The sequence below is a fragment of the Drosophila montana genome, unplaced genomic scaffold, assembly GCF_035044405.1.
Source record: "Drosophila montana isolate Dmon_TW-CO22-7 unplaced genomic scaffold, ASM3504440v1 contig_2626_1, whole genome shotgun sequence".
Lineage (NCBI taxonomy): Eukaryota > Metazoa > Arthropoda > Insecta > Diptera > Drosophilidae > Drosophila > Drosophila montana.
The window spans coordinates 717,515-744,602 of record NW_026997490.1 but is presented as its reverse complement, the minus strand read 5'-3'; the positions used below and the strand labels follow the sequence as shown (position 1 = coordinate 744,602).

General features: G+C 43.5%; 11 protein-coding genes across 11 annotated transcripts in view; 4 read left to right on the top strand and 7 right to left on the bottom strand.

Moving 5' to 3' along the window:
• Positions 1-9,379, bottom strand: part of Pkg21D (Protein kinase, cGMP-dependent at 21D) — a 41,599-nt gene extending 32,220 nt beyond the window's left edge. Inside the window, exon 1 of the mRNA XM_064683576.1 lies at positions 9,250-9,379. Within this exon, the coding sequence (XP_064539646.1) occupies positions 9,250-9,327 (78 nt within the window). The 5' untranslated portion in view covers positions 9,328-9,379. The remainder of the gene's footprint in view (positions 1-9,249) is intronic.
• Positions 1-9,389, bottom strand: part of ds (dachsous cadherin-related 1) — a 248,825-nt gene extending 239,436 nt beyond the window's left edge. The window contains exon 1 of the mRNA XM_064683579.1: positions 9,250-9,389. The gene's annotated coding sequence lies outside the window, so the exon portion shown is untranslated. The remainder of the gene's footprint in view (positions 1-9,249) is intronic.
• Positions 9,390-9,561: 172 nt separating this feature from the next.
• Dbp21E2 (putative ATP-dependent RNA helicase Dbp21E2) lies at positions 9,562-11,276 on the top strand. The gene is made up of 2 exons (XM_064683578.1): positions 9,562-10,458; positions 10,513-11,276. The coding sequence occupies exons 1-2, from the start codon at positions 9,628-9,630 to the stop codon at positions 11,239-11,241; spliced, it is 1,560 nt and encodes a 519-aa protein (XP_064539648.1). The 5' UTR covers positions 9,562-9,627; the 3' UTR covers positions 11,242-11,276.
• Positions 11,277-11,442: 166 nt separating this feature from the next.
• Saf6 (SAGA factor-like TAF6) lies at positions 11,443-14,058 on the bottom strand. Its single transcript, XM_064683581.1, has 6 exons — positions 13,656-14,058; positions 13,446-13,592; positions 13,094-13,388; positions 12,260-13,033; positions 11,932-12,168; positions 11,443-11,875 (listed from the first exon to the last, which is right to left on the bottom strand). The coding sequence occupies exons 1-6, from the start codon at positions 13,971-13,973 to the stop codon at positions 11,448-11,450; spliced, it is 2,199 nt and encodes a 732-aa protein (XP_064539651.1). The 5' UTR covers positions 13,974-14,058; the 3' UTR covers positions 11,443-11,447.
• A 90-nt stretch (positions 14,059-14,148) lies between these two features.
• Positions 14,149-15,196, top strand: Pex12 (peroxin 12). The gene has a single exon (XM_064683527.1). It carries the CDS (start codon positions 14,236-14,238, stop codon positions 15,127-15,129), a length of 894 nt encoding a protein of 297 aa, XP_064539597.1. The 5' UTR covers positions 14,149-14,235; the 3' UTR covers positions 15,130-15,196.
• On the bottom strand, positions 15,118-16,410 carry LOC135429263 (post-GPI attachment to proteins factor 2). The gene is made up of 2 exons (XM_064683528.1): positions 15,768-16,410; positions 15,118-15,328 (listed from the first exon to the last, which is right to left on the bottom strand). The coding sequence occupies exons 1-2, from the start codon at positions 16,396-16,398 to the stop codon at positions 15,192-15,194; spliced, it is 768 nt and encodes a 255-aa protein (XP_064539598.1). The 5' UTR covers positions 16,399-16,410; the 3' UTR covers positions 15,118-15,191.
• A 6-nt stretch (positions 16,411-16,416) lies between these two features.
• Positions 16,417-17,445, bottom strand: PGAP2 (Post-GPI attachment to proteins 2). Its single transcript, XM_064683529.1, has 2 exons — positions 16,799-17,445; positions 16,417-16,736 (listed from the first exon to the last, which is right to left on the bottom strand). The coding sequence occupies exons 1-2, from the start codon at positions 17,427-17,429 to the stop codon at positions 16,600-16,602; spliced, it is 768 nt and encodes a 255-aa protein (XP_064539599.1). The 5' UTR covers positions 17,430-17,445; the 3' UTR covers positions 16,417-16,599.
• A 728-nt stretch (positions 17,446-18,173) lies between these two features.
• Positions 18,174-19,134, top strand: Clp (Cleavage and polyadenylation specificity factor subunit 4). Its single transcript, XM_064683542.1, has one exon. It carries the CDS (start codon positions 18,218-18,220, stop codon positions 19,055-19,057), a length of 840 nt encoding a protein of 279 aa, XP_064539612.1. The 5' UTR covers positions 18,174-18,217; the 3' UTR covers positions 19,058-19,134.
• A 604-nt stretch (positions 19,135-19,738) lies between these two features.
• On the top strand, positions 19,739-22,861 carry LOC135429251 (integral membrane protein 2B). Its single transcript, XM_064683516.1, has 3 exons — positions 19,739-19,985; positions 21,412-22,120; positions 22,603-22,861. Exons 1-3 carry the CDS (start codon positions 19,878-19,880, stop codon positions 22,746-22,748), a joined length of 963 nt encoding a protein of 320 aa, XP_064539586.1. The 5' UTR covers positions 19,739-19,877; the 3' UTR covers positions 22,749-22,861.
• Positions 22,862-23,667: 806 nt separating this feature from the next.
• Positions 23,668-25,638, bottom strand: LOC135429256 (RCC1-like G exchanging factor-like protein). Its single transcript, XM_064683521.1, has 2 exons — positions 25,445-25,638; positions 23,668-25,392 (listed from the first exon to the last, which is right to left on the bottom strand). Exons 1-2 carry the CDS (start codon positions 25,566-25,568, stop codon positions 24,125-24,127), a joined length of 1,392 nt encoding a protein of 463 aa, XP_064539591.1. The 5' UTR covers positions 25,569-25,638; the 3' UTR covers positions 23,668-24,124.
• Positions 25,639-25,930: 292 nt separating this feature from the next.
• On the bottom strand, positions 25,931-26,935 carry LOC135429200 (uncharacterized). Its single transcript, XM_064683456.1, has one exon. It carries the CDS (start codon positions 26,933-26,935, stop codon positions 25,931-25,933), a length of 1,005 nt encoding a protein of 334 aa, XP_064539526.1.
• Between the last annotated feature and the right edge of the window lie 153 nt (positions 26,936-27,088).

Below are 27,088 nucleotides of genomic sequence, written 5' to 3'. Positions count from 1 at the left end.
ACGCAACTTTATATATACGTTCAAAGGCTTTTGAAAATCGATATTTATCGAAAGATAAGCAGAGTCTGAGTCGTATTTAGAGTGCATTTATAAGCGAGCTTATATAGAAACTTTTGTCTCTTCTGCTTTTAAATACCCCAATATTACCCCAAAATACACCTCTAAAAGTAGCTTGGGAAACTATTTTTAGAGATTTGACTGCAGAGGGGAAACGTTGCAGTGAGCAATACCTAACGGAGAAACAGAAAATGCAAGTATATTTTTATTGCAAATGAAATACAAAAACTTAAAGAACACTCTCTGAGACTGGAAGGCTTATAAAGATCTACATAAACATGTACATATGTAGCCTCTTTATAGGATTGAATATCTGTGCTTTAATCTTTTACAACATTAAATAGCAGGTTGGCAACAGAAATGTTCCACGAAAGCGGGGAAAACGTATTCCATTAACTATCCAGCTTTACGCCGGCATTTAGTGCCTGACATTCTTAACCAACGAAATAATTGTCTATGAAATTCCGGAGCGTTGTCCTGCACCCATTTGGTCGTCCTGCGTTAAGCCAGGCACTATGCGCAGCCTGGTTGGAAACACCCGAAAGGCAACGCACCGAATAAGAAGTTATGAATACTGACACTGCCTGCCATTACCGTGACTCTGCCGCCGGGCTGACCTGTTTGGCCAAAGGCTTGCACTGCTCCTCGCTGTGCATTCGCCTTCTACTCCTGCTCCTCGTCCGCCTCCGCCTCCGTGCTCCTCCTCTTGCAGACTTATTGGCGCTATCGATGTCGCCGCACTTTTTGGTAAATGACAAAAATGTCCATTAAATTTATTGGACGAATCTGTGCTGGCTGCATCATCAGCACTCCGCCGCTCCAACATGGCTCGCTTTTCAGATTTTTGTTGTTGTTGTTGCTGTTATTGTCAGTCTGTCCGAGCGTCTGTGAATACTTTCGTTAATGGCTGCATTTTTGGGGTTTGGTGTGGCGGGCCAAGCACTCATCGCCATTTCGGCGCTTTTACGCAACACTTTCGCATAAAAACAGATTTTCATGTTATTTCAACATTTCCTTCAACTCGGGCCAGCTCCTTTTGGCGCACTTCAATTTTATTTAAAAGGAAAAACTTTATGCGCGACGTTTCCTTCTTCTTTTTTTTTGCCCTCAAAGAAGCTGCACAGGACGCATTTCCGAGCTCGTTAAACTTTTTTTTTTTTTTTCATTTTTTTCTTGACTGTCAGCGGGCATTGAAATTCGAAATGTCACAGCAATAATCTGTCAAGTTGGATTCGATGTAAGAAATGCTCGCTGCTCTCTCTCTTCTCTAATCGAAAATGCATGCTCTCAAATTTGATTTGGCGGAAGTGCGCTTCGATCATGGGCCATACGAGGACGAGTGCGAGCAACTTTCAAATTTCCTGCCAGGACTTGAGAGTAGGGCCTGCCGACGCGCCTCCTGACTTCATAAAGTCCGTACACACACACATACATCGCTGCACATTTTATTTCCGGCAAATTAGGCTCCGGCTCTGGACCTGACCACAGCAAAGTCGTTTTCCTTCTTAGCAGCAGCTTTTCGTTAGCGTTGACATTGCTCATACGCCCCCTTCCCCCTTCCCCCGCCCCCTTCGCACTCGGACGATAGACGACAGCCAATACTTAACTCCCAGCAGACCGTCATCAATACAAAAACATGAAAATGATAACAGACAATTTATTGAAGCGCAGTTCTATGTCAGTTCAGCCACACCCACCACAAGCAGGCAAACCGCACACACACACATAGAAATACTGCCAAATGAGTGGGCAGCACATGCCTTGCCTCACAAAAGTAGGCAACACAAGATTTGGGCCAGGCACAGTGGGCCCAACAAACAGCATAACAAGCACTTTTTTTGATTAAATCAAATATTTAAAGGCTTTTCTAGGCTGACCGAAATTCACAATATTCTTAGGCTTAAACATGTTTCTTTTTTAACTCCACAAACTTTTGAAGTAGGCAGCTAAGGAAATCAGCCGTTCCATGCTTTTCGTCCAAGCCTTACGTTTTGAATTCACTTGATGGATTTTTGAAAATGGTGAATAAGTTTTACAGAGATTAATAAATATATATATATATTGTGAAGAAGAGATTAATTTCATATTGAGAAGCGATGGTAACAAATAAAGTGATGATACCAATAAAACATTAGTGGAAATATTGTAGAAGATTCGAAGGGAAATTCACGTACCGATCAAAGGGAAATTCACGAAATGAATCAAAACTCAATGGGTAATTCATGCATTTGCTTCAAGTTAACTAAACTTGTAAAATATTTGAAAATAAATATAAGCTTGTTGCCAGATGCGAGATTAAAAAGCAATGTTGATTTGGGCAATTCGAAGGGAAATCGAATAAAAAAGATTGATTAAATCGTAGTGAATAGGTGAATCAGGCCCATGCGGTATTGCACATTGCTCCAAAAAGCAATTTTGTAGACATGTATTTATTATTATTTTGCCCAGCCTAGTGTTTCTATTATTTTTAATTTTTCCTCATCATCTTTCCACCCATTTTTCACCAATCGAAATTTACTACGTTGCTCTCCCAGAGGGGTCGATTTTTTGCAATCAACTTAAAGTCTTTTCACATTTTGGCAATCTAAGCACATCTTTCAACCATTGTACATTGCACACAATACTGTGCTAAGCCGGGAATCGCAATTGTAGAATAGGCCAGCTCGAGTTCATGATTATTATGATTTGTCGATGCCCGTTTCGTATCTGTATTTCATATTTTGCTAGAAGTAAAAATCAGACGCAGTTTCTATTCCGCTGCGTGCGGATGTTTATTTATTGCTGGCAATTTATCGATTGTATTTGGCATTGTCGAAATCAGCTTAAATTCGATGTCATGTATTTGTTATCGGGCGTCGAACTCCCAAATGGAAAACTCATTCGCAAAACTCAAGTCATGAATCTCATTCACAAAATTCACGCACTGACAAATGTGCGCGCGGGCCCATTTTGCAATGCAAAGCTATTTTGCATGTATTTTGATTTTGTCGCTGGCTTCTCTTGGCCTTGTTTTTGCTTTTGTTGTAGTTGTCTGCCAGGTGCAAAACATTTGCCAGACACCCCACGCATTTCCCATGGCCACCCCCTTCAAGCAGCTTAGCAGCCCGTGTCAATGGCTCGGTGCGTGCGAATTTGTTGCTTGCCAGGCTTAGGGGCAGGCGCTGAAGCAGCCGAAAAACCACTGACAGGCAATTAGAGCCGGGCGCTTGTCGTGTTTTTCCTTTCGTGACACGAACACGCACGACTCATTGGGAGGTGTATTGTTAAGGTTAAGGTTTAAGGAATGATTAAGGAATATGAATTAGGAACAAATCTAAGAAAATGAATTAAATTAAATTAAATAAATAATTAATCAAATATATTATTATCAATATAAACAATACAATATTGTAGAAAAATCCAAATTCAAAAAAAAAAATACTTTTAAGAGCCGAACCAATCGAATATATTTAAAGGAAAGACCAATAAAAATTCAAAATCTTGTTAAATATCGTACGTGTCGGATATATTTAATTCGTCAAAATTATGCTTCATGTGTTCATTTTGCGCCCATCTCTAAAGAGACTGTTGGTAGTAGCTGAAAGAGGCTAAAAGATGAAGCCGACCTTTAGCTAGCTGCTCAGACATACAACATATATCATGGCGACGACTCAGCTGGGGCATTTCACCTGCAGCTGTGCCGCAGGACGAGTGTTAAACAGACATTTTTATTTACGTTGATGGCCATAAACATTTGAATTACAATATAATATTTAAGTCAACCCCCACAGAACGCAACCAACAGCAATAACAAAAAAAAAAGAAAGGACAAAGCCAATGCGAGAGCTGCCACTCCGACTCTGACTGGAAGAAGGATTTATGGCTGCTGCAAATCTACGCTACTCACTTAATGCATTTTAATTTATTAAGCTGTCAATTCACACACACACACACACAGAGACACACACACATGCTGTCTGATGTCTGACTTGAGCGTATGAATACCATTCAGAAGAACAAACGAGTGCAGCTCATTCAGCGACCACTTAAATGTTGTTAATTAACAAACAACGCCAGCTCATACATGCATATATCTCCACTCTATATATCCATCCATCCATATATATACAAATGTATATGCATATATATAAACCGTGTTCCATGTTGAGGTTGCATTGTTGTCCGTCTCTCAGTTGCGCACATCAAGCATTTATGCGTGTTCGCCGCTTGCTGCAGGGCTACCAAATCGTGTTGCCTGTCGGCTAACAGTTTGTCGAAATGCCACTCAAATTGTTGCTGCTGCTTCTGTTCGAGTCCTCTCCCCCCCATTTCAATTAGATACGTGTAAGCCACAGAAACGGATGCAGAGAAACACACATGCAGGTAGAACTAGCATGAGTGCTACAGTCAGGAGTGCTCGACTTAAAGATACCCTCAAACCAGAGCCAAGCTGCCGTTGCAAGCATTTTAGATATGTTTTTATAAATAAGTACATACATATGTAGATACATGCATATAAATACATATACACCTGTGCTTCTTCTTCTTCTATTTGTGCTACTCCATGGGATAGTTTTTCTTGATTAACTTCGGTGCTTATAGTCCGATCTTTCTGAAATTTGCAGCCCTAACATATGACATACAAACCAAATCGCGCGGTCCTGTGTTTAGAAACGAATTTTTCCCAATTTTGGGCGGAATGGGTGGAGATGCTCAAAAAGTTAAACATATTTTTAGTCTGTATATACTTTATAAGAAACCCACACAGCAAATTTGGTGCATCTAGCTCTTATATTGTTGGAATTAGGCCAAAAAAAACATTCTTTATAATATAAATTTTTTTTTTTAATTATAGAAATAGAAGACATACATAATTTAAACGTCTTGCTGGTTACATTATAAAAGAATATATATATTTAAAATTTTAAGTCTCTAGCTTTTTAGTTACCAAGATCGAAATATTCACACAGACAGACAGACGAACAGTTTCGGCTTGCGATGCTGATCAGGATTGTACCAATATAGCATATATATGGTTATACCCTTTCTTGAACACAGAACTAAGTCATGCAGGGTATAATTCGAGTGACCCTAACAGAACCAGAATGCTGAGCACTTTTGCACACACGTTTTGCTCCTTTGCTATATATAGCTGGGCAAACTTATGCATATGTGTCTGTGTATCACACACACACACACACACACACACACACACACACACACACATACGGTTAAACCTATTGTCTGTTTAAATATGAGCAACAGATTAAAATCTAATTTAAAGTTGAATCGGTCAAGTTTTTGCATGTTTTTCCACTTCAAGTTTAATTAATATGTTAAGCCCATAAAAGCTTCGACTGTAAACTAAAGCCCTGGCAGCTTTTGTTGTTGCTGTTGTTGTTGTTGTTGTTATTAAGCCTCTGTAAACACATGGCCTTAAGCACACACACAAAAGTTGTAGTAGCTGAAGTCGAGGCAGATTTATGCGTTTGTTTTTGAAAAAGCTATAAAGCTATAAGAATCACACATTAAATCAGCATAACATATAATAATTAAATAAACAACGACGACAAGTTGCGCTTTGTGTCTCTAATGCACATTTTAAAGTGTTGTTAAACACTTGTAGAGCACACACACACACACACACACACACAAAGCGAGCAGCACTCGACGTGGCTGTAATTTGACGCTGAGAAGTAGGCAACAGAAAATTTTAAATGCATTTCATGCACTGCGGTTGACGCCCGCCCCCCCCCCCCCCCCTGAGCATGGGACTATTTTGCCACTGTCTGCTTTTTCAGTGTCTGCCAGTGTCATCGAGTGTTGCACGTTAATGTTGACATGGGCGTGGCACATGCCGCCTGTTAAATTTTAGGCATTTCGCAAGCACGCATTGCAAATGCCACAACCCAACCCGCCCCTCTGCTGCTGCTGCTGCTGCTGGTGCTGCTGCTGCTGCTGGTGCTGCTGCTGCACAGGACACTTTTGAAAAGTTTATGCAAATTTCAATTAAACAAGCAACCCCTCTGCCCACATCGCAGCCGTTGTTCAACTATTTTTATCAGCCAGCTTTTACGCTTATCCCCGAATGCAAATGTCCTGACAACATTTTGATGCCTGCCAGCGACCAGAGCCGACACCAGACGCATTATCCGTTCACGCCCGGCCAGATGTGATTTATTTATTAGATTGGCTGGCGAACTAAGGCCTGCGGTCCTAATGTGGCCACAGCCAATTTTGGCGGCTATGTGTTTCTGTGTGTGTGTGTGTGTGGCGTATGCGTGATATTTTAGAGCCTCATTTTGCGGCAGAGGGAGCGACAGTTTTTGGCATTAACATACTTCGAACTTGTTGCACTGCGTTTCGCTATTATTATTGCATTAGGTTGATTATAAAAACATTATAAAAATATATGGCGTCAGGCGTATTAGTACACTTAGCCAAATAAAACAGTTAAAACGACAATTTATCTAATTTATGTCATTTTTATCATGTATGTAATCTATGTAACAGGCAAGATGCAGTTAACTCTTAACTTGTAGGTATGTTTGAATGTAAGTGTGTAAAATGCTCATTAGAAATTTCGTATGTGGAAATGCTTCCCTACTATGCGATTCTCATAAATTCAAGTTAAAAATTTTTGTTTTCAATCTAATAGAAAATATTTCTGTTTATTAAATTAAATTTACAATCGTCCTCTCGCCCTCTCTCTCTTTCTAACTCCCTGCTATTCCCTCTCTATCACCCTATCTCTCTCTATCTCTGTCTCTCTCTCTCTCTCTCTCTATCTCTGTCTCTATCTCTTTCTCTCTCTATCTCTTTCTCTCTCTCTATCTCTTTCTCTCTCTCTATCTCTTTCTCTCTCTCTATCTCTTTCTCTCTCTCTCTCTTTTCTTCTCTTTCTCTCTTTCTGTCTCTGTCTCTCTCTCTCTCTTTTTCTGTCTCTCTACCCCTCTCTCTTTTTCTCTCTTTTTCTTTCTCTCTCCCTCTCTTTCTCTTTCTCTCTTTTTCTCTCTGTTCCCCTTTCTCTTTTTCTCCTTTCTCTCTATATCCTACTGTCTCTCTCACTATCTCCCACTGTCTCTCTCGCTATCTCCCACTGTCTCTGGCTCTCGTGCGCCCTTCCTCTCATGCTTCCATTGACTTCTCTCTCTTTCTCTTTCAATCCTTTTGTTTTTATATATATTAAATAAAGTGACTTAAAAAAGCACCCTTTTTTGTCTCAGTGTGTTAGTGCATGCAAAAATTCTTACACATGTGTTGTGCAGGACTTGTTTAACACTTTTTCATTGGAATTGCAAATTTTTTGTCAGTTACTTGAGAAAGACACATGGCAACAGCACAGCACGCGTCCCAAACACACACACACACACACATACACACACTCGTTGGGGAGGGTTGGTTGGGAATATGTGACATCAAAAAGGTAGCGAGTCCATGCGCAGCTGGTATTTAACATATTTAAGCCCAAAACTAAAAGAGCAGAATTAAAATTCAGCCCAAATGAAAAGGAAGCAAATGGAATAAATTAAGTTGAAAATCGCTTTTATATTGAGGCCGAGAAACCTCCACATCGCATTCCACCAATTGTATTCCCGGAACTTGTATGTGTGCTTCTTATGTACACTCAGAGAAATCATAAAAAAAAAATTAATCAAATGAAGTAAAAATGCTGACAAAATCGGTGCCAGATTTCGAAATCACCTGCCTTATAATATTTTAGTTTTGGAAGATTCAAGAACGGAAAGAAAATCGTATAAATTCTATCTCGTTTATGATGTCCTATTTCTCTGAGTGTATTTATGTATGTGCGCGTGTCTTCAAATGTTCCCCGAGCTGAATTGTTGCTTTTATTGCACGTAAATAAAGTCATAAAGTCATCATTACACGCTCGCCAACAAGCACTGACATTGAGCACAAAGCGACAGACAGTGGGACAAAGGGCAAGCAACCAAAGACAGAGGGTGGGCAGGAGGGCAGGAGGTCAGAAGGTCGGGGGTTCAGAGGCCATCATCAGTTTGCAGTTGGTGGCATTGTCAAATTCAAAAGGACAAAGTTTTGTGGCCGCGATAAAAATGCGAAAATGTGCACAAATTACTTAAAACATATTAAAATGTGGGCGTATCATACACGCCCATCATACACCCACAACGTTGTCAAAATTAACAATAAGAAAAATAATCCAACACACACGCATAAAAGTGAATTCCTTTTGGAAACTTTTGCTCTTGCTGCCAAAATGCGGGCAGATTTCATGCACTTTAATGGGCCGTTTTGTCGCTGCAATTTCACAAAAATTTTACGTCAAGTTTTAACTTTGTTATTAACGTTAGTAAATTCGAAATTGCAAAGAGAAGCGTTTTTTTTTTTGTACATGATATACCTACAGACAAAAGCAGATAATATCGCAGTAACTTAGTTTATCTGTGTTAATGTGTTTCCCAAAAACCGATGTATTTTCCGGGGCAACAGATAAATCTGCATGGAAAAATGCGTTTATTTTTTTCCCCTATATCGAAAGCCATCAGCTGCTGCGCTGAAAAACTTTCTGCCAAAAAAATTTCAAGAGTTTTTTATAGTATTTCGGTTCCAGTAAATCGAATACTCAGTCGAACATTAAAGCTTTTTAGAAACTATCCCCTCCTTTTCTATTCATACATATATATGCTTTAATTAAAACATATTTTCTTCCCTCCCTTCTGTTTTGATAATAGTCTTGTGTACTAAATATCACTTGTCCCCTGTCCCAAGGCTTTCTAATCTATATAAATTTAAAGCTTAAAATGTTAAAGCCCCTAACTTGACCATTTAAAATTCATATTTTAAAATCCTTTCCTAGGCTACGCACATTTTTCTTATATAAAATGAGATTCAGTAATTTAATATTTTTCACGAAAAAAAAACCAACAAAAACTACTTGGTAAGTACCAAAAGTGCATATTTATACTACAACAGGTGAAAATAGAAAATAGAATAAGCAGTAGCTTTTGCAGACAAGCAGGTCCGACTGGGTCTCTGAACGCAGGTGCGTGCATGTGCCTGCAAATGTGCAATGCACGTTTATGTTCATGGGTACATATTCATTCTTTTATTGCATAGACATATTTATGCACATATATGTATGTATGTACATACATACTTTAATACTTGGCCGAATTGCTTGCACTTATATATATGTATGTATGTATGTATATGTATTCAATTCTGACTTACCGCATGCACCATATGTTCTGATCTAGGCTTGTGCCGGCTGCTCTGCTCATGCTGCGTGTATATCGCAGAACTGCACATTCGTTTTGATTACATATTGTTATTATATAAGCACTTAAATACACATTAAACGAATACACACACACACTTTACTTAAACATATTTATTTTTCACGCACAGCTCAAAAATAAAACTTTACACTCGCGACATTTGTTAATTGGCGCGTACAACGGTTCTTTTTGTTATCGATATACGCTGACAGCCAGCACTGCAGCTGTGGCCTTTTCCAACACTCCAATTCCGTTACATGAGCCCCAGCAAAACAAAAACAGCTGACTGCGGCGTGCAGCGGCAAACGAAAAAAAAGTGTTTGGCGGCGAAATGTTGCAAAATCTTTCGCGGACATTCTTGCGCCGGCAATACGCCAAGGCTGCCGCACAAATCAAGACAAAAGAATCCGAACAGAGCCACAGTAAGCCGCTTATTAGCTGCCGACGCACACAATTCAATCTGCTGCAGCATGAGCGAGCGGACGCCAAGTTTGGCACCCTGCCACTGTGCTCCAAGGGTTGGCTGCACAATAAATCCAAGGGCGATCACTTTACTCTTAATGCCAGCATCACAAGCGCGCAGCTGAAGGCGGAGATGAAGAGTTTGAGTGACTTCCTGGCCACATCGGAAATTCAGATGCATCCGCAGCTGCTAGAGAACCTGCAGCAGGAGCTGGGCATCAAGCAGCTGACGGGCATTCAGGCCCAAGCCATGCCCATTGTGGATGGCAGCTTTCACACACTAATTGCCGCCGAAACGGGCTGCGGCAAGACTCTATCCTACCTGTTGCCCGTGCTAAATAGAAGGCTTAAGGACCAATCCCCAGAGCCCGGCGAGCGACGCTTCAATACGCCCAGCGTACTGATACTCACGCCCGGACGGGAGCTGGCCACACAAATCGCACAGGTTGCCCAAAAGCTGTGCGCGAACACGGAGCTAAAGGTGAAGGCACTTCTCGGCGGCAATACCAAGCAGTTAATGCTGAATCCACAATTCGAGGAGGTGGACATATTGGTGGCGACTTTGGGCGCCGTCAGCAAGCTGGTAACAACTGGCATCTATCACATGGAGCAAGTGCGTCATGTGGTGCTGGACGAGGCAGACACGCTGCTGGATGATTCGTTCACGGAAAAGCTCACCTACTTCATGCGAAGATTTCCCGTAAGTCTGCATATTCCAAACCCAAAAGCAGCTGCCTAAATTTATGCTCCCTAGTTCCACAGAAATCACGTGCAGGATGCGAGCATTGTGGGCACCCAGCTGCTGCTCGCCTCGGCCACGATGCCCACCAATACACGCGAGATCCTGCAGCGCGTCATCGATGTGGAAACTATTCACGAGGTAGTCAGTCCACATTTGCATCATCTGATGGCGCATGTGACGCAAAAGTTTCTGCGCATGGCCAAGGCGGATCGTCCGGCCAACCTGTTGAACCTGGTCAAGCAGGATTTGGCCAAACTTCGGCCCCTGATTGTCTTCAGCAACAAGTCAGCGACCAGCGACTATGTCTCCATTTTTCTAAACAACAGCGGCATCAATTGTCTCAATCTAAATGGCGATATGTTAATGAAGATACGCTTGGGCCGCTTCGAGGAGTTCCAGCGTGGCCAGTGCGATGTCCTGTCCACCACAGATGTGGGCAGTCGCGGCCTGGACACAACGCGCGCACGTCATGTGCTCAATTTTGATTTCCCGCTTCACATCTCCGACTATATACATCGCTGCGGTCGCATTGGACGCGTGGGCAGTTCGGAAAAGACGCTGGTCACGAATTTCATTTCATCCCGTCGCGAGATTGATGTGGTGCAGCGCATCGAGCATGCGGCACGCACGGGCGGCCTGCTGCCCAATGTCAATGCGAACATTAAGAATATCATCAACAAGCGCATTATGGCTGACATGAAGGAGGCGGGCGTGCCGTTGCCGCAGGAGGAGGCCTTCTAGTATACATTTGTTAAATAAAGTTTTGTCACATAGAACACGTTTCCCATGATCCATATATTTTCCTGGTCAGAAGCCAAGCAGCTCCAACCAAAAATCAGACTTCTATATCATATAGTTCCTTTAGAAACGAATCGGTCTCAATTTGTTTAAAACCTTCGTTGGGTAGTTAAGTTTTTTCTTCATTTATTTTAATTTTATTACCTGCTTCAGATGCGCAAATAGTGATAGCCACTGTTGGCCACCGGGCGCCGCCCATTGCTTGGCGGCCTGAAGATCTTGCGCTTGGCAATGAGTATATCGGAGTGGATAATGTCGCTGCCGCCATTCGTTGAGGGCGAGTCCATGAAGTGCATTGCTGCCACACCCTTTGGCTTGAGCAGCACAGGCCGACAGCCGGCGAATTTGAAGCGTATGGTGCCGGTGCAATTGAGCCGCAAATTGGGCTGTACCAGCTCGGGAAAGGCCTCGCACAGCGTGGGCTTCGGTTTGAGCGCCTTGCTGGGATCATCGCCATGGCACATGGCTGCCGCCAGCGTGCTCCATTCCAGGCGACGCACGCCTGGCTGTGCCACGAATCTGAAGGCCGGCTGTCTGGCATGTATATAACGTTTGGAGATCATTTTCTTATATGCATCTGCAAGCACATTCGAATTAGTTATCAATAAGCCAGGTGTTTTGGCGCCTACTCACTCGCATAGTGTACTAGAAAGGGCTGCAGGCTGCCGGCTCCGCAGCCGTATTCCAGCCACTCGTACAAATGTATATCATCGCGCCCGCCCAGGTATACAGCAGCTGGCGCCAAATCCCGCCAGAGACTGTCGGGAACATCGTTAACATTCAGCTTGTATATGTAGGGTATAAACTCCCGAAAGGCGTATTCACCCAGCGCGATGAGCCCGCGTATGGCACGACTGATGTACTTGAAATCTGCAGAAGGACAAGGAATATGAAGGAATATATATATATATATTGAATGAATTAATACAAAAAGTTGTTTTTATAAAGACAATCGTCTTACCCCGCTCATTGCACACGTCGCGTCCCTCAAAAAATCTGTTCAAGCGTCGATTAATCAAAAATAAACACTCCGCATGCAGATATCCACTTTGTGCCGCCATTTGGCCAATTGTTTCGCAGAGCTCATCCACGTAGCTGTTGCCCACGGGGCTGGCAAAGTAGCTGGAGAGCTGCTGCGGCTCCTGCTGCTGCTGCTGCTGCTGTTGCTCGGCGGCTTCGCTGCTGTCATCGTCCAGCTGCAGTTTGTAAATGGTCTGCCCATCTGAGGTGTCGCTGGTGATGGTAATCTCTGGCACCGTTGGCTGTGACTGTTGCGGCTGCTGTTGCAGCTGCTGCTCCTGTGGCTGCTGTTGCTGCGGCTGCTGCGTGTCTAGGTCCATGCCTTGACTGGGATACTGTTCAGCCTGCGCTTCGCTGCCCAGGCCCGGCTCAAGCTTAAGCACTTTGTCTAGCTCCATTGGCACCGATGCTGCTTGCTGTGATTGCGGTCTGCCATCGGCCACCTTGATGGTCTCATACGGCGCCATCAGCTGGCTGATGAGCACCTCGGCCAGATGAAAATACTCCGGACGGCAATTGATGTGATTCGCCTGCGTATTGTAATTGCAGGCGCGCAACAGGCGCCAGCAGCGTTGGCTCACCTTATCGTGCTGCTTGAACGCGAGCAACTGCAGCAATTTGCTGACTATTACGCGATAGCAGGCGCCCATTAGCGGCGTTTGAAACGCCTGCGTAACGGCCACGCTGCGTGCCTGCGAGTCGCCAAAGATTGCCGCTAAAAGAGAGAAGTATTTGCGATGAACACTTAGAAGCAACAGATGATCCAAACACTTACCAGTCACCAGGCTCTGCACAAACTGTTTCAACTGTTCGGTATTCTTGTCCTCCACCGGGCAAATGCAATGAAAATCCGCATCATTTGGCAGCGAGAGCGTAATGTTCTTTTGAAACTCATCGCGTAGCTCAAATATCTTGTCCGAGTGAAAGAAGTAGCTGCCATCGTAATCAATGCAATCCCAATCGCTGTCAATGGCGCCCAGCATGGGCGGCACATCCGCATCCTTGAGCACCTCATTGACCAGATCGTAGGTGACCACGCCGCCCGAGTGACGCGAGTAAATCTTTACATTCTGTGAAATTATATGAAAATAAAGCAATTTTTATAAACAGCAAATCGGCGGACATACATTAATCAGCTCCCAGACTTTGTAGGATGCATCTTCCGCGAGGCGCGCGCAAACATCCTGCGAGAGCTCCACATCCGTCTGGTCATGTTGCTCCCAGAAGATTTTTATGCTGCGCGGATCAAAGCCGGCATAGCTTTTGTGATGACCCTGCAATGCGACAAAAAATGCTGAAAACTTGACAATCTCCAAGTTTCCTTTACCTCCTCCTACCACTTTGCCGGGATTGTTTGCCATTTCCGCAGCCACACCCACGCCTTGCCCATGTCCAGCCACAGCAAAGGAAGCATCAAAGAGATTATAATTACTTAAACTGGTCGTTGGCGTTGTGGGCGTTGTGGCCATATTAACATGCGTGGGCGTGGCTGGCAAGCTGCCCATGGGCACGCCAACATTTGTGGCTGAGACAGCATTTTTGCTACCAGGCTCCAATTTGGTATTCTTGGAACGTGACTTTGTAGACTTTTTGCTGATTTTGCTAAGCGACGATTTGGCCGGCTCCTCCGCCGAGCCACCGCCTGATGTTTTCATACTGTTTTCTTATATTATTTGCGCTATTTATTTCACCTTTGCAACTGCGCGACGTTTTAGGCGATATTTTATAAACAAATTTGGCAAACAGCTGATTAATGCGGCCGATGCCTTGTGGCGGTCGGTCGATAGGCAATCGATACTTTGATCGAGCCAACGATACATTAATAAAAGTACTCGGACAATTGTTGCGGCTGTCCGCTTAATTCTTATCATAAAATTAGCAAAGGCACCAGATATTATTTGACCCACTGTCAGCGCCATGGCGGAGGCAGCCAATGTGCGTCAGAATCTGCAGAATGTGCCGTCGATCTTTGAAATATCAGCAGCTGAGACGCTGGACAATCTTATCTATCCGGCACTGAGCAAAGTTTTCGATTACTTTGGCCTGCGTTTGGACTTTAAGCTTTGGGGCAACATACGCGTACGCGAGGAGCTATCGCCGCTCGTTACATGGATTCTACAGTATTTGTATTTGCGCAAACGTGCCTCCTCCTTCGGCGAAAGCTTCTACGGACTGCAGCGCACGGCCAGCACAACCGGAGAGCTGCTCACCCGCCGGCAACAGTTCAGCTCCGCGACGCTGTTGACTCTGCTGCCCTATGTCGAGCGCAAGCTGCGAGCGCGTAGTGCACAGCATGAGGACACCTATGCCTGGGAGTCGCAGCTAATTAATCTGTTTCATGTCTATAACGCCTCGAAGGCGGTGCACACATTCCTGTACCTAATCAAATATGCGTCCAGCCACTCGCCCGTGTTTCGTGCGCTTCGCCTGACGCTGCGCTATCCCAGCGAGCCGCCCAAGGAGGACAAATGGACGTATTTGTTCCTAAAGATGCTCGAAGTGCTGGCCTTTTTCCTGCAGTTCATACAGTGGTGGTACTCGAACGATCAGCGCCGCAAGCTGGGCGGCACACTGCAAAATCCTGATGCCATGCCGCAACGTGAACTGCCCCAGGAGCTGAGAGAAATATTGCCAAAGTGCGGAGAATGCCCCGTTTGCCTGCTGCCGCTGCAAACGCCAACAGCGTGCGCCGTATCCGGCTATGTCTATTGCTGGAAATGCATTGTGACGCATCTGAAGGAACAGGGCACATGCCCCATGACCAGCTATCCCATTACCATTGAGGATCTGGTGCGCATCTATGAAGCGTAGCAGCCACAAATCTGTATTCATATATATTTAGTATTGTCTTAAAAAGAGTTTATATTCCATAATTATGCGTCTGCCAAAAAGCAACCAAAATGTAAATTGAGGCACAGATAGACATCATAGAAATCCAGATATGATGTCCATATATGGCACGCTATAGACAAGGTCAATATGTATTCACAAAACGAAAAAACGGAATAGGCTGTAAGTAGAAAAAATATAATATAATAAATGCATATTTTATTAATAAATATTTATTACTAATAATAGCACACAGTGAGAAGGAAGTCAAGGGAAGACGGACAATATTTTGAAGATAACCCCGAGATCCAATTAGATCCCACTTTCTTATAAGAATCGAAGTATCTGGGATACTGCTGTTCAAATATTTGCGGAAATCAGGTCCATATCCTCACATTCTGATAAGAAACCATTTTCTTATAAGAACCAGCGTATCTGGGATACTGATGTACAAAGATTTGTGGACTTTAGGGCTATATCTTCACTTTCCTAGCGTATAATTTAAAAGATATATTTTAACAGACACTCGGACACGTCTAGATCGAGTCTTCCAATGATATTGATCAATAATATATACATATATTTAGTCGAATAATTAAAAGGCTTCATCCAAAGCTTACCCATTGTCAGACAAAAGTTGACGTGCAGCACATAAAATGGCCACATGACCACCATGGCGGTGCAGTTCGTGAATAGCATCTTGCGCTTGATGCGATTGGAGAGCCTCTCGTGCGGACCCATTGGCTCATATGCACCGAATTTCTGGCTCATGTGGGAGAGGCCTATATAGCCAAGGCCCGTTATCCAACTGGAAAGTGCTGTCGCATTGTGAAATGTGCCCGAAAGATGACCATATTGCACCGCTGAAATGGAGCTGACGCTGTTATAAACCAGAAGCAACAGCGACAGGTATTTCAGTATGCGTGCCCGCAATGGCAGCCCGCGTCTCCGATAGCGCCAGTAGAGCCAAGCCGCTAGCAGGCGAGCCGGCAGCTGCGCCCATATGATGAATATCCACAAGGGTTGTTGTTGTCGGATCACCGTCGACATGGACGGCAGAATGTTCATCACCTGGCAGTGCGTATAGGTGGAGCCCGCATAGTCGAATATCAATGTCATCAGTATAGTATAGACCATGGTAAAGGGCGCCAGCGCGCAGCCAACCAGCAAAAGATTGGACATCGAGATCCTCAATTGCCGGACAGACGACTTCGTCAGATCTTTGTCAGAGATGGGCAGCAGTTTCTCCATATTTAAGACATTTACAAGTTGACAGTTTTCTTCGTTTTTTTCTTATTGAATTAAAAGCTAAATCGATTTCTGAATGACAATGTGATTCAGTTGATTTCTTAAATAAAATTAAGTAAACTTTGAGCTTAAGCTAATACCGCATATGTATATACACAATACGCCGGAAATACGGTCGCTGGACGTGGAGCATTCGTTGGCAGGCTAAGAACGCGTTATATGCAGACCGTTCCGGGCATCGCAGACAATGCTGAAGGCATAAAAGTCCCAATAAGCTGTCATATGGAAGCCCATATTGGTTAGCACCACAATATACTCGAAGAGCGCAAAAAATGTGTAAACTGTGGAGGGTAAAGATTGGATAAATGGATGATTCGTTTGGAGTTGGAGTTGTTTTGCTTACCGCCGGCCTCGCAGCGCGCATTGTGCCGCATGAAGCAGTAGCCGGCCAGGCCGAAGGCCAGCACATTGACCAGAAAGAGATTGCGCTTGTAGCGCAGCGACTTCTCCTCGTGCGGCAACAGCACGGATTTGCGTGCGCCCCGATTCAACAGATACGAGATCAGCATATAGCACTCGCTGCTCGCTATGAAGACCACAAACGAATTCCGATGGATCTCATAGTTGTCCGCCGAGGTCCACAGCGACAGGCAGAACAGAGCAATGTCCTCGATAATGTTCAGCGTGCAGGCCAGAATGCCGAACATGCGACGATTGCGCTTAATGTGCTCCCTATAGTATTCCAAGTACGTGTACGCCACCGTCAGACGCAGCGGCAGATGCAGGATTACGGCCAGGCGCCAGACCGTCTTCTGTGGCTCATAGTTACCAATTGCCGCCGATACCGAGGGCAAATAGTTGGCCACGTCGCAGTGCGTAAATGTGGAGCGCACAAAGTCATAAAATAGCGACCAGACCACACAGAAACAAAATGCGCCCAATGGCAGGCTGAGGGCAATTATCGATAACCGGGCAAATGTTAGGCGAAAGAACGCCTTTTTGGGGTCGTTCAAGCGCTCGTAGGTGGGCAGCATGGCGGCGCTTTAAACTCTACAACAATTTTTGTTGGTTTCTTTTCTCAGTGGGCGATGGGCGACTCCGCATTATCCGCACGCGCCCAATTGTTGTTGCTGCGAACAGTTATTAACCTTTCAGACCGAAGCTACATTTTTGATTGCCAGCGCCAGCGCGTAAACAAATGGCAATGTCTGGTATGCAGTTGCGCAAAAAATTTCCCATCATCTATTAAAAAGTACCAAACAATAATTAGCCAGCTAATTTTAACATTCATGTTTATTAAGTTGCGTACGATTTTCAAATGATCACATTAACGGCTTGCAATTTAAAAAAAAAAAAACAACCTTTAATTCGATTAGCAAATATATATCAGCTTATCGCTATATAAAAAACCCCTTAAATTACTCGATTAACTGGCAAATAACTTTTACTTAATTCAAATTTATTATTGCATCTATGCACTTAATATGCATACGAAAAGTAAGGTGTAAATATTGCGCTGTTGTAAATCTTTTTTCTTGGTTAAAAAGTAAGTTAATCATTTTTGTTGGATTTTATTATTATTTTTTATTATAATTAATAAAACTAGCAAATCAATCTGGCTAGTAAGACACCAGTTACAAGTTTTATAACTTGCAGGCACTGCATACTTGCTTTCTTATCCAAGTATCGATAAGCAGTGGCTGATTGCAATGATAATATCGATACTTTGGCGTGTTATGCCAAAAAGAAAAAAGAACAACAAATCCCAAAACAACGCGCTCTTTTTTTTTTAGTTTTTTTATGAGCAAAGTACCGCATCGACATGGATATACTTTTGGCGAACGTGAACAGTCTGCAATTCAAGGCGGAGCGCGACCTGATTGAACAGGTGGGCGCCATACCGCTGCCGTTCTATGGCATGGACAAGTCCATTGCCGCAGTCTGCAATTTTATCACAAAAAATGGCCAGGAGTGCGACAAGGGCAGCGCGTGCCCGTTCCGGCACATACGAGGTGATCGGACCATCGTCTGCAAGCACTGGCTGCGCGGCCTCTGCAAGAAGGGCGACCAGTGCGAGTTTCTGCACGAGTACGACATGACCAAGATGCCGGAATGCTATTTCTATTCACGTTTCAATGCCTGCCACAACAAGGAGTGCCCGTTCCTGCACATCGATCCACAGAGCAAGGTGAAAGATTGTCCATGGTATAAGCGCGGCTTCTGCCGCCACGGGCCGCACTGCCGGCATCAGCATCTGCGGCGTGTGCTCTGCATGAACTACCTGGCCGGCTTCTGTCCGGATGGACCCAACTGCAAGCACATGCATCCGCGGTTCGAGCTGCCGCCCCTCGCCGATCTCAGCAAGGATCAACTGCACAAGAAACTGCCCACCTGTCACTATTGCGGCGAGCTCGGACACAAGGCGAACTCGTGTAAACAGTATGTGGGCAGCCTGGAGCATCGCAATAACATTAACGCCATGGACCACAGCGGGGAGAACAACGAAGACGGTGTACCCAATCATCCGCCGCCGGCGTTTATAAAAGTGCCTACGCCGCTGGAGGAGATCACATGCTACAAATGTGGGCACAAAGGTCACTATGCCAATAAATGCCCCAAAGGTCATCTGGCCTTCCTATCGAATCAACATAGTCATAAATAATGTTAAGCCCTGAACACCCATTGTACATCTAAGAATTCAGTTAGTAGTACAGATTAAATCTTCCGTCAGACCATCAAGCATCTCAACTGTTATACATTCCAGCGATAACATGCGAGCCCATAAATAAGCTGTTCTCACTGGTGCACATTAATATAACGAACTGTTTTCGATTGTGTTCATTCTTGCATTTTTTAAAAAGTCTAGCTACTTGAATATATTAAATAAATAAATGCCTTACAAGTTCAGCTAGAATACAATAATAATAAAAGAGAAAAACAATTGCAATCGCAACACGTCAGACCATCAAACATATCGACTGTCATACTGTACAGCGATAACCAATATGCCGACTGTCCTACAGTCCAGCGATTAATAACGGTAAGATATCGATATTTGGAGAAACACTTGTTCCCACTGGAACGCAACAACTTGTAGTGCGCAACTTACAAATGCACCAATTACTTAGTTAAAAGACTGTTGGAATTGTTTAAAAGCATTTAGATACTGTAATTGCGTAGGTATATAAATTACTCATTATTAAGAGCAAATATAGCGGCTGTCTTCGTTACTCGATAGCAACATATCGATAATGCTAATGCAAGTAACTGCAAGCAAGTAAGAACGATATATCGGCTACTTGGCTACGCAGTTTGCTGCGCAATACAAAAACAAAGTGAAAAAAATAATTGAAGAGTAAACACATTACAGGTGTAGTTGGCAGCAAACGTCTGGGTTTTTTTCGGTTAACTATTCAACAAAATTTCAAACGAAATTGCTCAATAATCTAGAACACACCGAACATAAAGTTAAACAAGGAATTATGACGATTTTGGCTAAATTAACAGGTGAAAAGAAGGATCTGGAGAAGGTGCCGTTGCCATTGCATCTAAATGACGAGGCTATCATGCATCATGGCTCACTAATCAGTGTAAGTTATGTGCAATTAGAAAGCACATACATACATATATATTTTGCGCAATCGTTCGTGTCCTTGTCAGCCCTTACATATCCAGTGTGTCCTTCGTGCAGCACCGCTACAAGTTTCGTTTTCGTTTGCCTTCGCGTGTGTTTGTGTGGGCGGGCGTCTGCTGCTGTGAGATTTTCTATGTACATGCATAAGTATGTATACGTTTATGTGTGTGTGTGTGTGTGTGCTCTCAGCAGCATGCATATCTATCGATTTTTCCATGTTGGAATTCCCATGTGTGTCCTTGCACTCCTTACTTCGCTCCTTTTGAGGTCGCGCAGCGTTGGCATTGCCAGCCAGCAGCACGACTTCAGTTCTGACTGCCTCCACCCTCTCCCATTTTCCTAGTCTTCGTTTCATTTGGTGACTAAATGTATGCATGTTGTTTTTTGCTCTGGTTCTTTGTAAATGCTTCCATTGCAAGTTTTATATGCATGTGTGTTGGTATGTACATGTACATATGTAAATGCAAATATGCATTCTGCTGCAAAGCTTTTGTCATTTGCATTTGCGTTTTGTTTTTTTCTTTCTCCAATGGCGCCGCTTTTCATGCATGGAAGTCAATTTGTGCCCTTTGCTCATCAGCGATAAATCCACACACACACACACTCACACTCACACACGCAAGAAAGCGCATATGGCGGAGAGCTCAGCAGTGTTGCCAGAATAGAAGAATGCGTAAACAGCTAAAAAGTTGCAGTAAAAAGCTAAACAGAGTAACAAAACTGAGTTTAGTATCCCCCAAGTACCGTTTAATAATATTTAAATAAGGAAAAAGAACCTGGTTAAAAACCCATGATAAATAAACAAGCACAAGGAAGTTTATATTCAAATTGATTTCCCTTATGCATATTCAAATATGAAATTCGTGAGGTTTTAAGCTAAAAAAAAGGTCTTTAAAAATGTCCCGGCTTCAAAATAGCTAAACTCACAACACTAGACCACAGCCATGTTTATATATACATATGTATATGCAGATGCATTACATATTCATGTATTAGTAACATTCTGCATGCAAGTTGCTGTAATTTCTGTTTAATTGGAACTGATTGTATGCAGTGTTCCCTTTTGAAAATCCGTTGGATCCAATAAGCGAAAACGATAAAGAACGTGATAAGAAACGAACTTTACTTGAGAACGTGCAGAAACGGACCGTTATTAGTCATTAGAAATTCATTTACAGTCCTGGCCATGTAATTAGCAACACTTTGTTAATAGTTATATTTTTGGAAGTATTTTCAACAGACGCAATATAGATAACATACAAAATAATAAGTTTTACTTGAAAGATATATTAAATTAAAGTGTTCCTCATTATATGGCCACCACTGTCTAGTATTTATTGTGCATAAATAAAATAAATTTATTGTTGATTTTCTAATCGCAGCCTAAAATAGCGTACAGCGATGCGGACACAGAATCGATGGTCTTCAATCGGCCGCAATATAACTGTCTGAAATCGTTTCTCTTGTTCCTGATCGCCATTATCGTAATGCTGATGGGCGTCCTGGGGGGCTGGACACTTTACCGGCTATATACACCGAATCATTCGAGCATGCGCTACCATGCCCTCTGCGATATACCCTATGCGGAGGACTCAATGGAGATGCCACGTTTCTATGCGCGCAACGATGACGCCTTCACCCTAAACTGGCGCTCCCTGTTGCCCCAACTCTCCGGTAACAGTGCGGGCAGCCAGTTGGGCGAGGTCAACGATAACTACTTCCGCGAGGAGATCGAGCTGGATAGCAGCGATGAGGATGGCTATGCCAAGATCGATGTGCCCGACTTTAAGGAGGGTCGTCACGGGCGTTTCATGCACGACTTCAAGGAGAACCAGTCGGCCATCATCGATACCATCACCAACCGCTGCTTCATCATGCCGCTGGACCGCGACACCACCCTGCCGCCCAGCAGTTTCGTTGATCTGATGCAGAAAATGGGCTCCGGCTACTATAACATCGACACGGAGCGTGTCCGTCGCAATATGCGCATCATAACACCCCGCATCACCGATCTGTCGATGATCTCGGAGCGCATAGCCAACGAGTGCTACGACATGAAGGTCTACATGATGGAGAAATATGTGTCTGGCGGTAAGTGAAAGTACTTCTAGCCTGTTCCCATTCAAATTCTATAGTAGCAAAGATATTGTCAACTGGTTTTTATTCTTGATCAGCAAAAATTATCGATTCGATCCAGGTCCAAGGTTCTGTATTAAATTCTCAGATAATAGTTCTCGTTTCCTCTAAGTAATATATATCGCAATCCAACTCGATTTAATCCCAGCTTTTACATCTTACAAAATCGCTGAATATTGATTTCCAATTAATCTACGGATAACAATTAAGGAAGCGATTTCCTAGGAACCTTATAAACAAGTATTTATATAGGGGTATATACTATATACCCGCAAATCTTAGAATGTTGAACAAAAAAAAAAGAAGTTATTTAAGAATTATTATAGTATAAGGCAGAGTTAATTTTTTTTACGCTTGGGTACAGGGTATCTCCACAATCGGACACGTCCGACTAAAGCACTATAACTCATTTTTTAACGATTGTTTGTCCTTTGCAGTTGCCAAGCGATCAGCCGAACCTCTTCCAGATGCCGGCAAGTATGCAGAGTTCATGGGTAAGGGCGTAATCGAATACGACCTGTCCAACATAGCCGAGGTGGAGGCCTACGAGGCGAACGAGGCCCGCCAGCAGCAGGTGGCTTGAGCTACAGTTGGTCGTGCGCCGCAAATGTTTTAAATTATTAACATATGAAGAGCAAAAACAAAACTAAACGAAAAAAAAAAACAAAAACAACAAAACTAAAACAACAACAAAAACCCAAACAAAGACAAATTAGTATTGATTTCCGTAAGTTTGTGTGTAAAACGATGATCTATAGGCGAAAGCCTCAACTTGTGTAGTCTTTAGTTCTACTTAGAGATGGGCGCGTGTCTAACATTTTAAAGCACGACACGAATATCAATTTATCAAACACGCGAGCAACTGGCTCGATCATTGATGTTGAGGGCGCGACTTTCTGTATATTCCTGAAATTGAACTACATTTTTTATAGAATATTTATTCTTGTCTTATTTTTATTTGTGCATATTTTTATATTTTTATTCAAGACTTGATTGCTTTCAAGTTAATTCAATTTACTAAATACTTTTGCTAAATTACATTAATATATATATTATTTTAATCATTCACACATTAAAAAAAAAAACAATGTTATGTATGAAAAAAAATATTTCTTAATTTTAATTCGAATTTTTCTAAAACTTCAAAATATTTTCTTCCTTCCTTTCGATTGAGTTTACATAATTTTAAATAGCAATATAAGCCAAATTTATAATTAAAGATATTTATTCCATATATGTAAATTGTTGTCGTGCGCAATTTTGTTTTAAAACACGAGCATGTCGTGTTCGTGTCGGGCTAGAAATTAAGACACACGCCCGGCTCTCTATGTACGATGTAACCATGCTTATCAACCGGAAACAGATCGTATTGTATTGGCCAAGCGGCTCGACGAGCTGTGCGCTTCCTGCACTGCCGCTCGTTGAGCTCAGTTAAGAATAGCGAATCATATACATATAAATATATATATATCTATATATATATATATAGAGAAGAAACCCTGTTAAGAAATGTACCTAGAAAGCAATTAAATGCGATTGACGAAATTGTGACAAATACTAAAAAATACGAGTGCGAATTGGGTTTGATAAGAGTAGAGATTTAGGATTGCTGCAACTTTCTATTGTATATTTAAATATAAAAAGGGGAAACCAACCCAAATAAAACCCATTCCCAACTTGATACATATAAATACACACTGCATTCGATTCCAAGTTCATATTTTATATTATATACTCTTTAAACTCTATAACTATAAATGCGTACGCGTGCTAAACAATTATTTATATAGAAAACAAAAATCGAAAAAAAAAGAAAAGCTATTTACATTTGCGAGAAGAAACAAATGACAAAAACATTATCAAGAAAATAGAAAAAGGAAACCTAATCTAAATGTTCTTTAATCGATTTAAATGTATTAAAAACGCGAATTTGTGATCTTTAAATATTTTTGGCTTTATTTATAAATGTGGCCGGCATAAAGCAATGGTATGATCCACGCCGTAGGCCACCTTCAGCACCTTGCCATTGATGGCCGCCTTAAAAGGAAAGTACTGATCCTTTTTGTGGCCCACGCCCAGATGGCCAAAGCGATTCTTGCCCCACATAAAGAGATCCCCATCGGAATTGATGGCGCCCATGTGAAAGACACCGCAACCTATCGACACCACAGTGGTTGCATTGCTGAAATCGTTGCGTCCGAACAGAGGTGGCAGCAGGTGTTGCGGCTTCGACGTTTGCTCCACAAACGGACCGAAGCCCAGGATGCCGTAGCCCCAGGTGTAGACCAGGCCCTGATCGTTCAGAGCCATGCAAAACGAGCCGCCTGCAGCCACATCCTTAACCTTCCCTATGCCCCTGGTGAGTTGCAGTGCTCGGGGCGTGCAGATTTGTGGCGCTGCATCGGGTGAATCATCCAGCTGGCCGTATTCCGAATTGCCCCAGCCAAAGACTTCGCCCTGCTCGTTTAGCGCCAGCACACAATCCGAGGCACAGGCAATGCGCACAATGCGCTCCTTTTCAATGTCGCCGCCAACAAGCGTAAGCTGACCGGCGCTGTAGTAGTTGCCCTGCCCTGTCTGGCCATCGGCACCCCAGCCGCAGCTGTAAACGCGTCCCAGCTTTGTCAGCAGCATGGTGTGATCCTGTCCACATTCAACGGCAACAATTTCATCCTCCGCGCCGCATATATCCGTCTGGGCTATGCGGTGGATGAGCGAACTGCCCGTGTAGGCCTCGTCCTCAATGATGGAGCGCGCACACTGGCCGTACGCATTGTGTCCCATGGTGAACACGGTGCCGTTCTGCGTGACCACAACGAGGTGTGCGCGTCCGGCAGACATACAGCGCACTTGCATATCCTCATCCGTTTCGCCCTGCTCGCGCGGCAGCTGAATTGCAGTAGGATAAATGATCACATCCAGGTTGGGGGGATCCTTTTTATCGCCCTTGACTTGAAAGCCCAGCTGCGAGTCGGTGTTGAGTCCGCTTCCAAACAAGGTTTGCCCATCGGAGCGCTTCACCGCATACACCGTAAATCCATAGCCGGCGGTCACATCGGTTATTTCATTGTTATTCGAGAACTGCAGCCGGGTCGGATGATGCACCATTTCCGTGTAACGTTCTTTGGCCTTCTTCACGTTTGTTTGCAGCCCGAGAGCTCCTGTCTCCTGGAAGCCCCACACATAGACGCGATTCGTATGGGCATCACTTGTCTTTGGTTCATAATCTGAAAGAGATTTTGCTTAAAAGCCAAACTCAACGTGCTTATTCCGCTATACTTTTTATTTTACTCTGGTCCTGTAACAAGACGCTGCGCTTAGCCTTCGACGTGTACTGGCGGCTCAGGCGGACGGTCGCCGTTTTCACGCCGGGCAACATTTTTAAATTTAACATTTTAAACATTAAATTAGCGGTTATTTAAATAAATAAGTTGAATGCTTCGATGCCATGGTTATGGTTATGTTTATGTGCAATAACAAACAATGTATCGAGTATCGATTAATTTTGGTATTTTTTAAATACGGCTAACTGAACAGTTGTGGTATTTTGGCAGTTGCAGTAATGTGGCTGGATAACTGTAAAATTTGAATATCATGTTAACTGTTAACTTCAAAGCACTCGCAAATTTAATTTAAAAATGTTTGTCATTTAAAATCTATAAAACTTTATTCTTATATTACTTAGGGTTCCCTTTTTGTTGTGACTTGTATTCTATAACTTAATCCTATAACTGATAAAAAGTTATTTAGCGCTTCATTTTCTGCTCAACATCTATCTGTAAGCCCAGCATCATTACTGCAAAGGATTGCCCGCAGGCAGCCCATTCCCAGCTTTAGTTGGCACCGCTTCTTGAGGAGTTGGCTTTTAGACACCAGACCAATGCTGAGCCAGAGATCTGTGCCGTTTCCATCATCGCGAGCCTGTCCCCTTATGATCGTCCAGTCGTCAGTGTCACAGTCCAGATTCTGCCGTTTTATCATGTCCAGTACCAGCTGGTTCACTAAAACTGGAGGAGGAACCCACACCTTAATGGTCGTACGCATGGGCAGCTCGCTTCTAGCGACAACATCGATTTTCGCCCCTAACCAAAGTTCGCGAACGCCCTGGATAGTGTCCCTGAGGAAACTGACGGTTGCCTCGTTGGCACAGGCCACGGCTTTGGCGCCCTTATACCACTTGATGCCATTGAACTCCGCGATAAACGGGTTCTCGCTGCGGGACATGGCATCATGCTGGGCCTGCATGATAACTTTTTCCAAAATGAGCCAGTTATTGGTTGAAATCTTCCCTTCCGGGTCGTTTCGATCAATAATTATCACTTGGAGCTCCGGATTGGAGCCAAGGCCGGCCAGAATATCTTCCGCGTACCGGCAATTGGCATCCGTGGTCTTTGCTTTGTCATCAAGCCTTTGCCTACCGCCGCTTACGCCGTCTGTTCTCTCCCTTTTGGGCAGTGTAGTCGACGTTGGAGCTGCTTTCGGCTTGGGAGGTTCCATTGGTGCCGTTTCGCCTGGCTGAGCTGTCTGCTTCGGCCCAGGCGTTTGAGCGTTCGTACTTTGTGTGGGGTCAGCCCTGGTGAGCCGCTCATATCGCCGCACGTTGTACACGTGCTTTTTTTTCAAATGCAACTCCCTCGCGGTCAGCGATTCAGGCTTACGGGCGTCAAGTCCCCGCAGGTACTTAACCGACGCCCTGTAACCCGAGCGCTGTTTGCGACGGAGAGCGGCGGCCGCTTCGTCACCCGGTTCTACTTGGCCTGCTTCCGGCATATCGGAAGCGTAACCGACACGCCACACGCTTCCAGATTTTCTCTCACCCATAGTTTTTTAAAGCAAACAAATCTTGTTTCTTTTTGTTCTCTATATATTATTGTTAGTTAATTCGATAAATATCGCGATGATGCGATAAGAAATCGCAAGCAC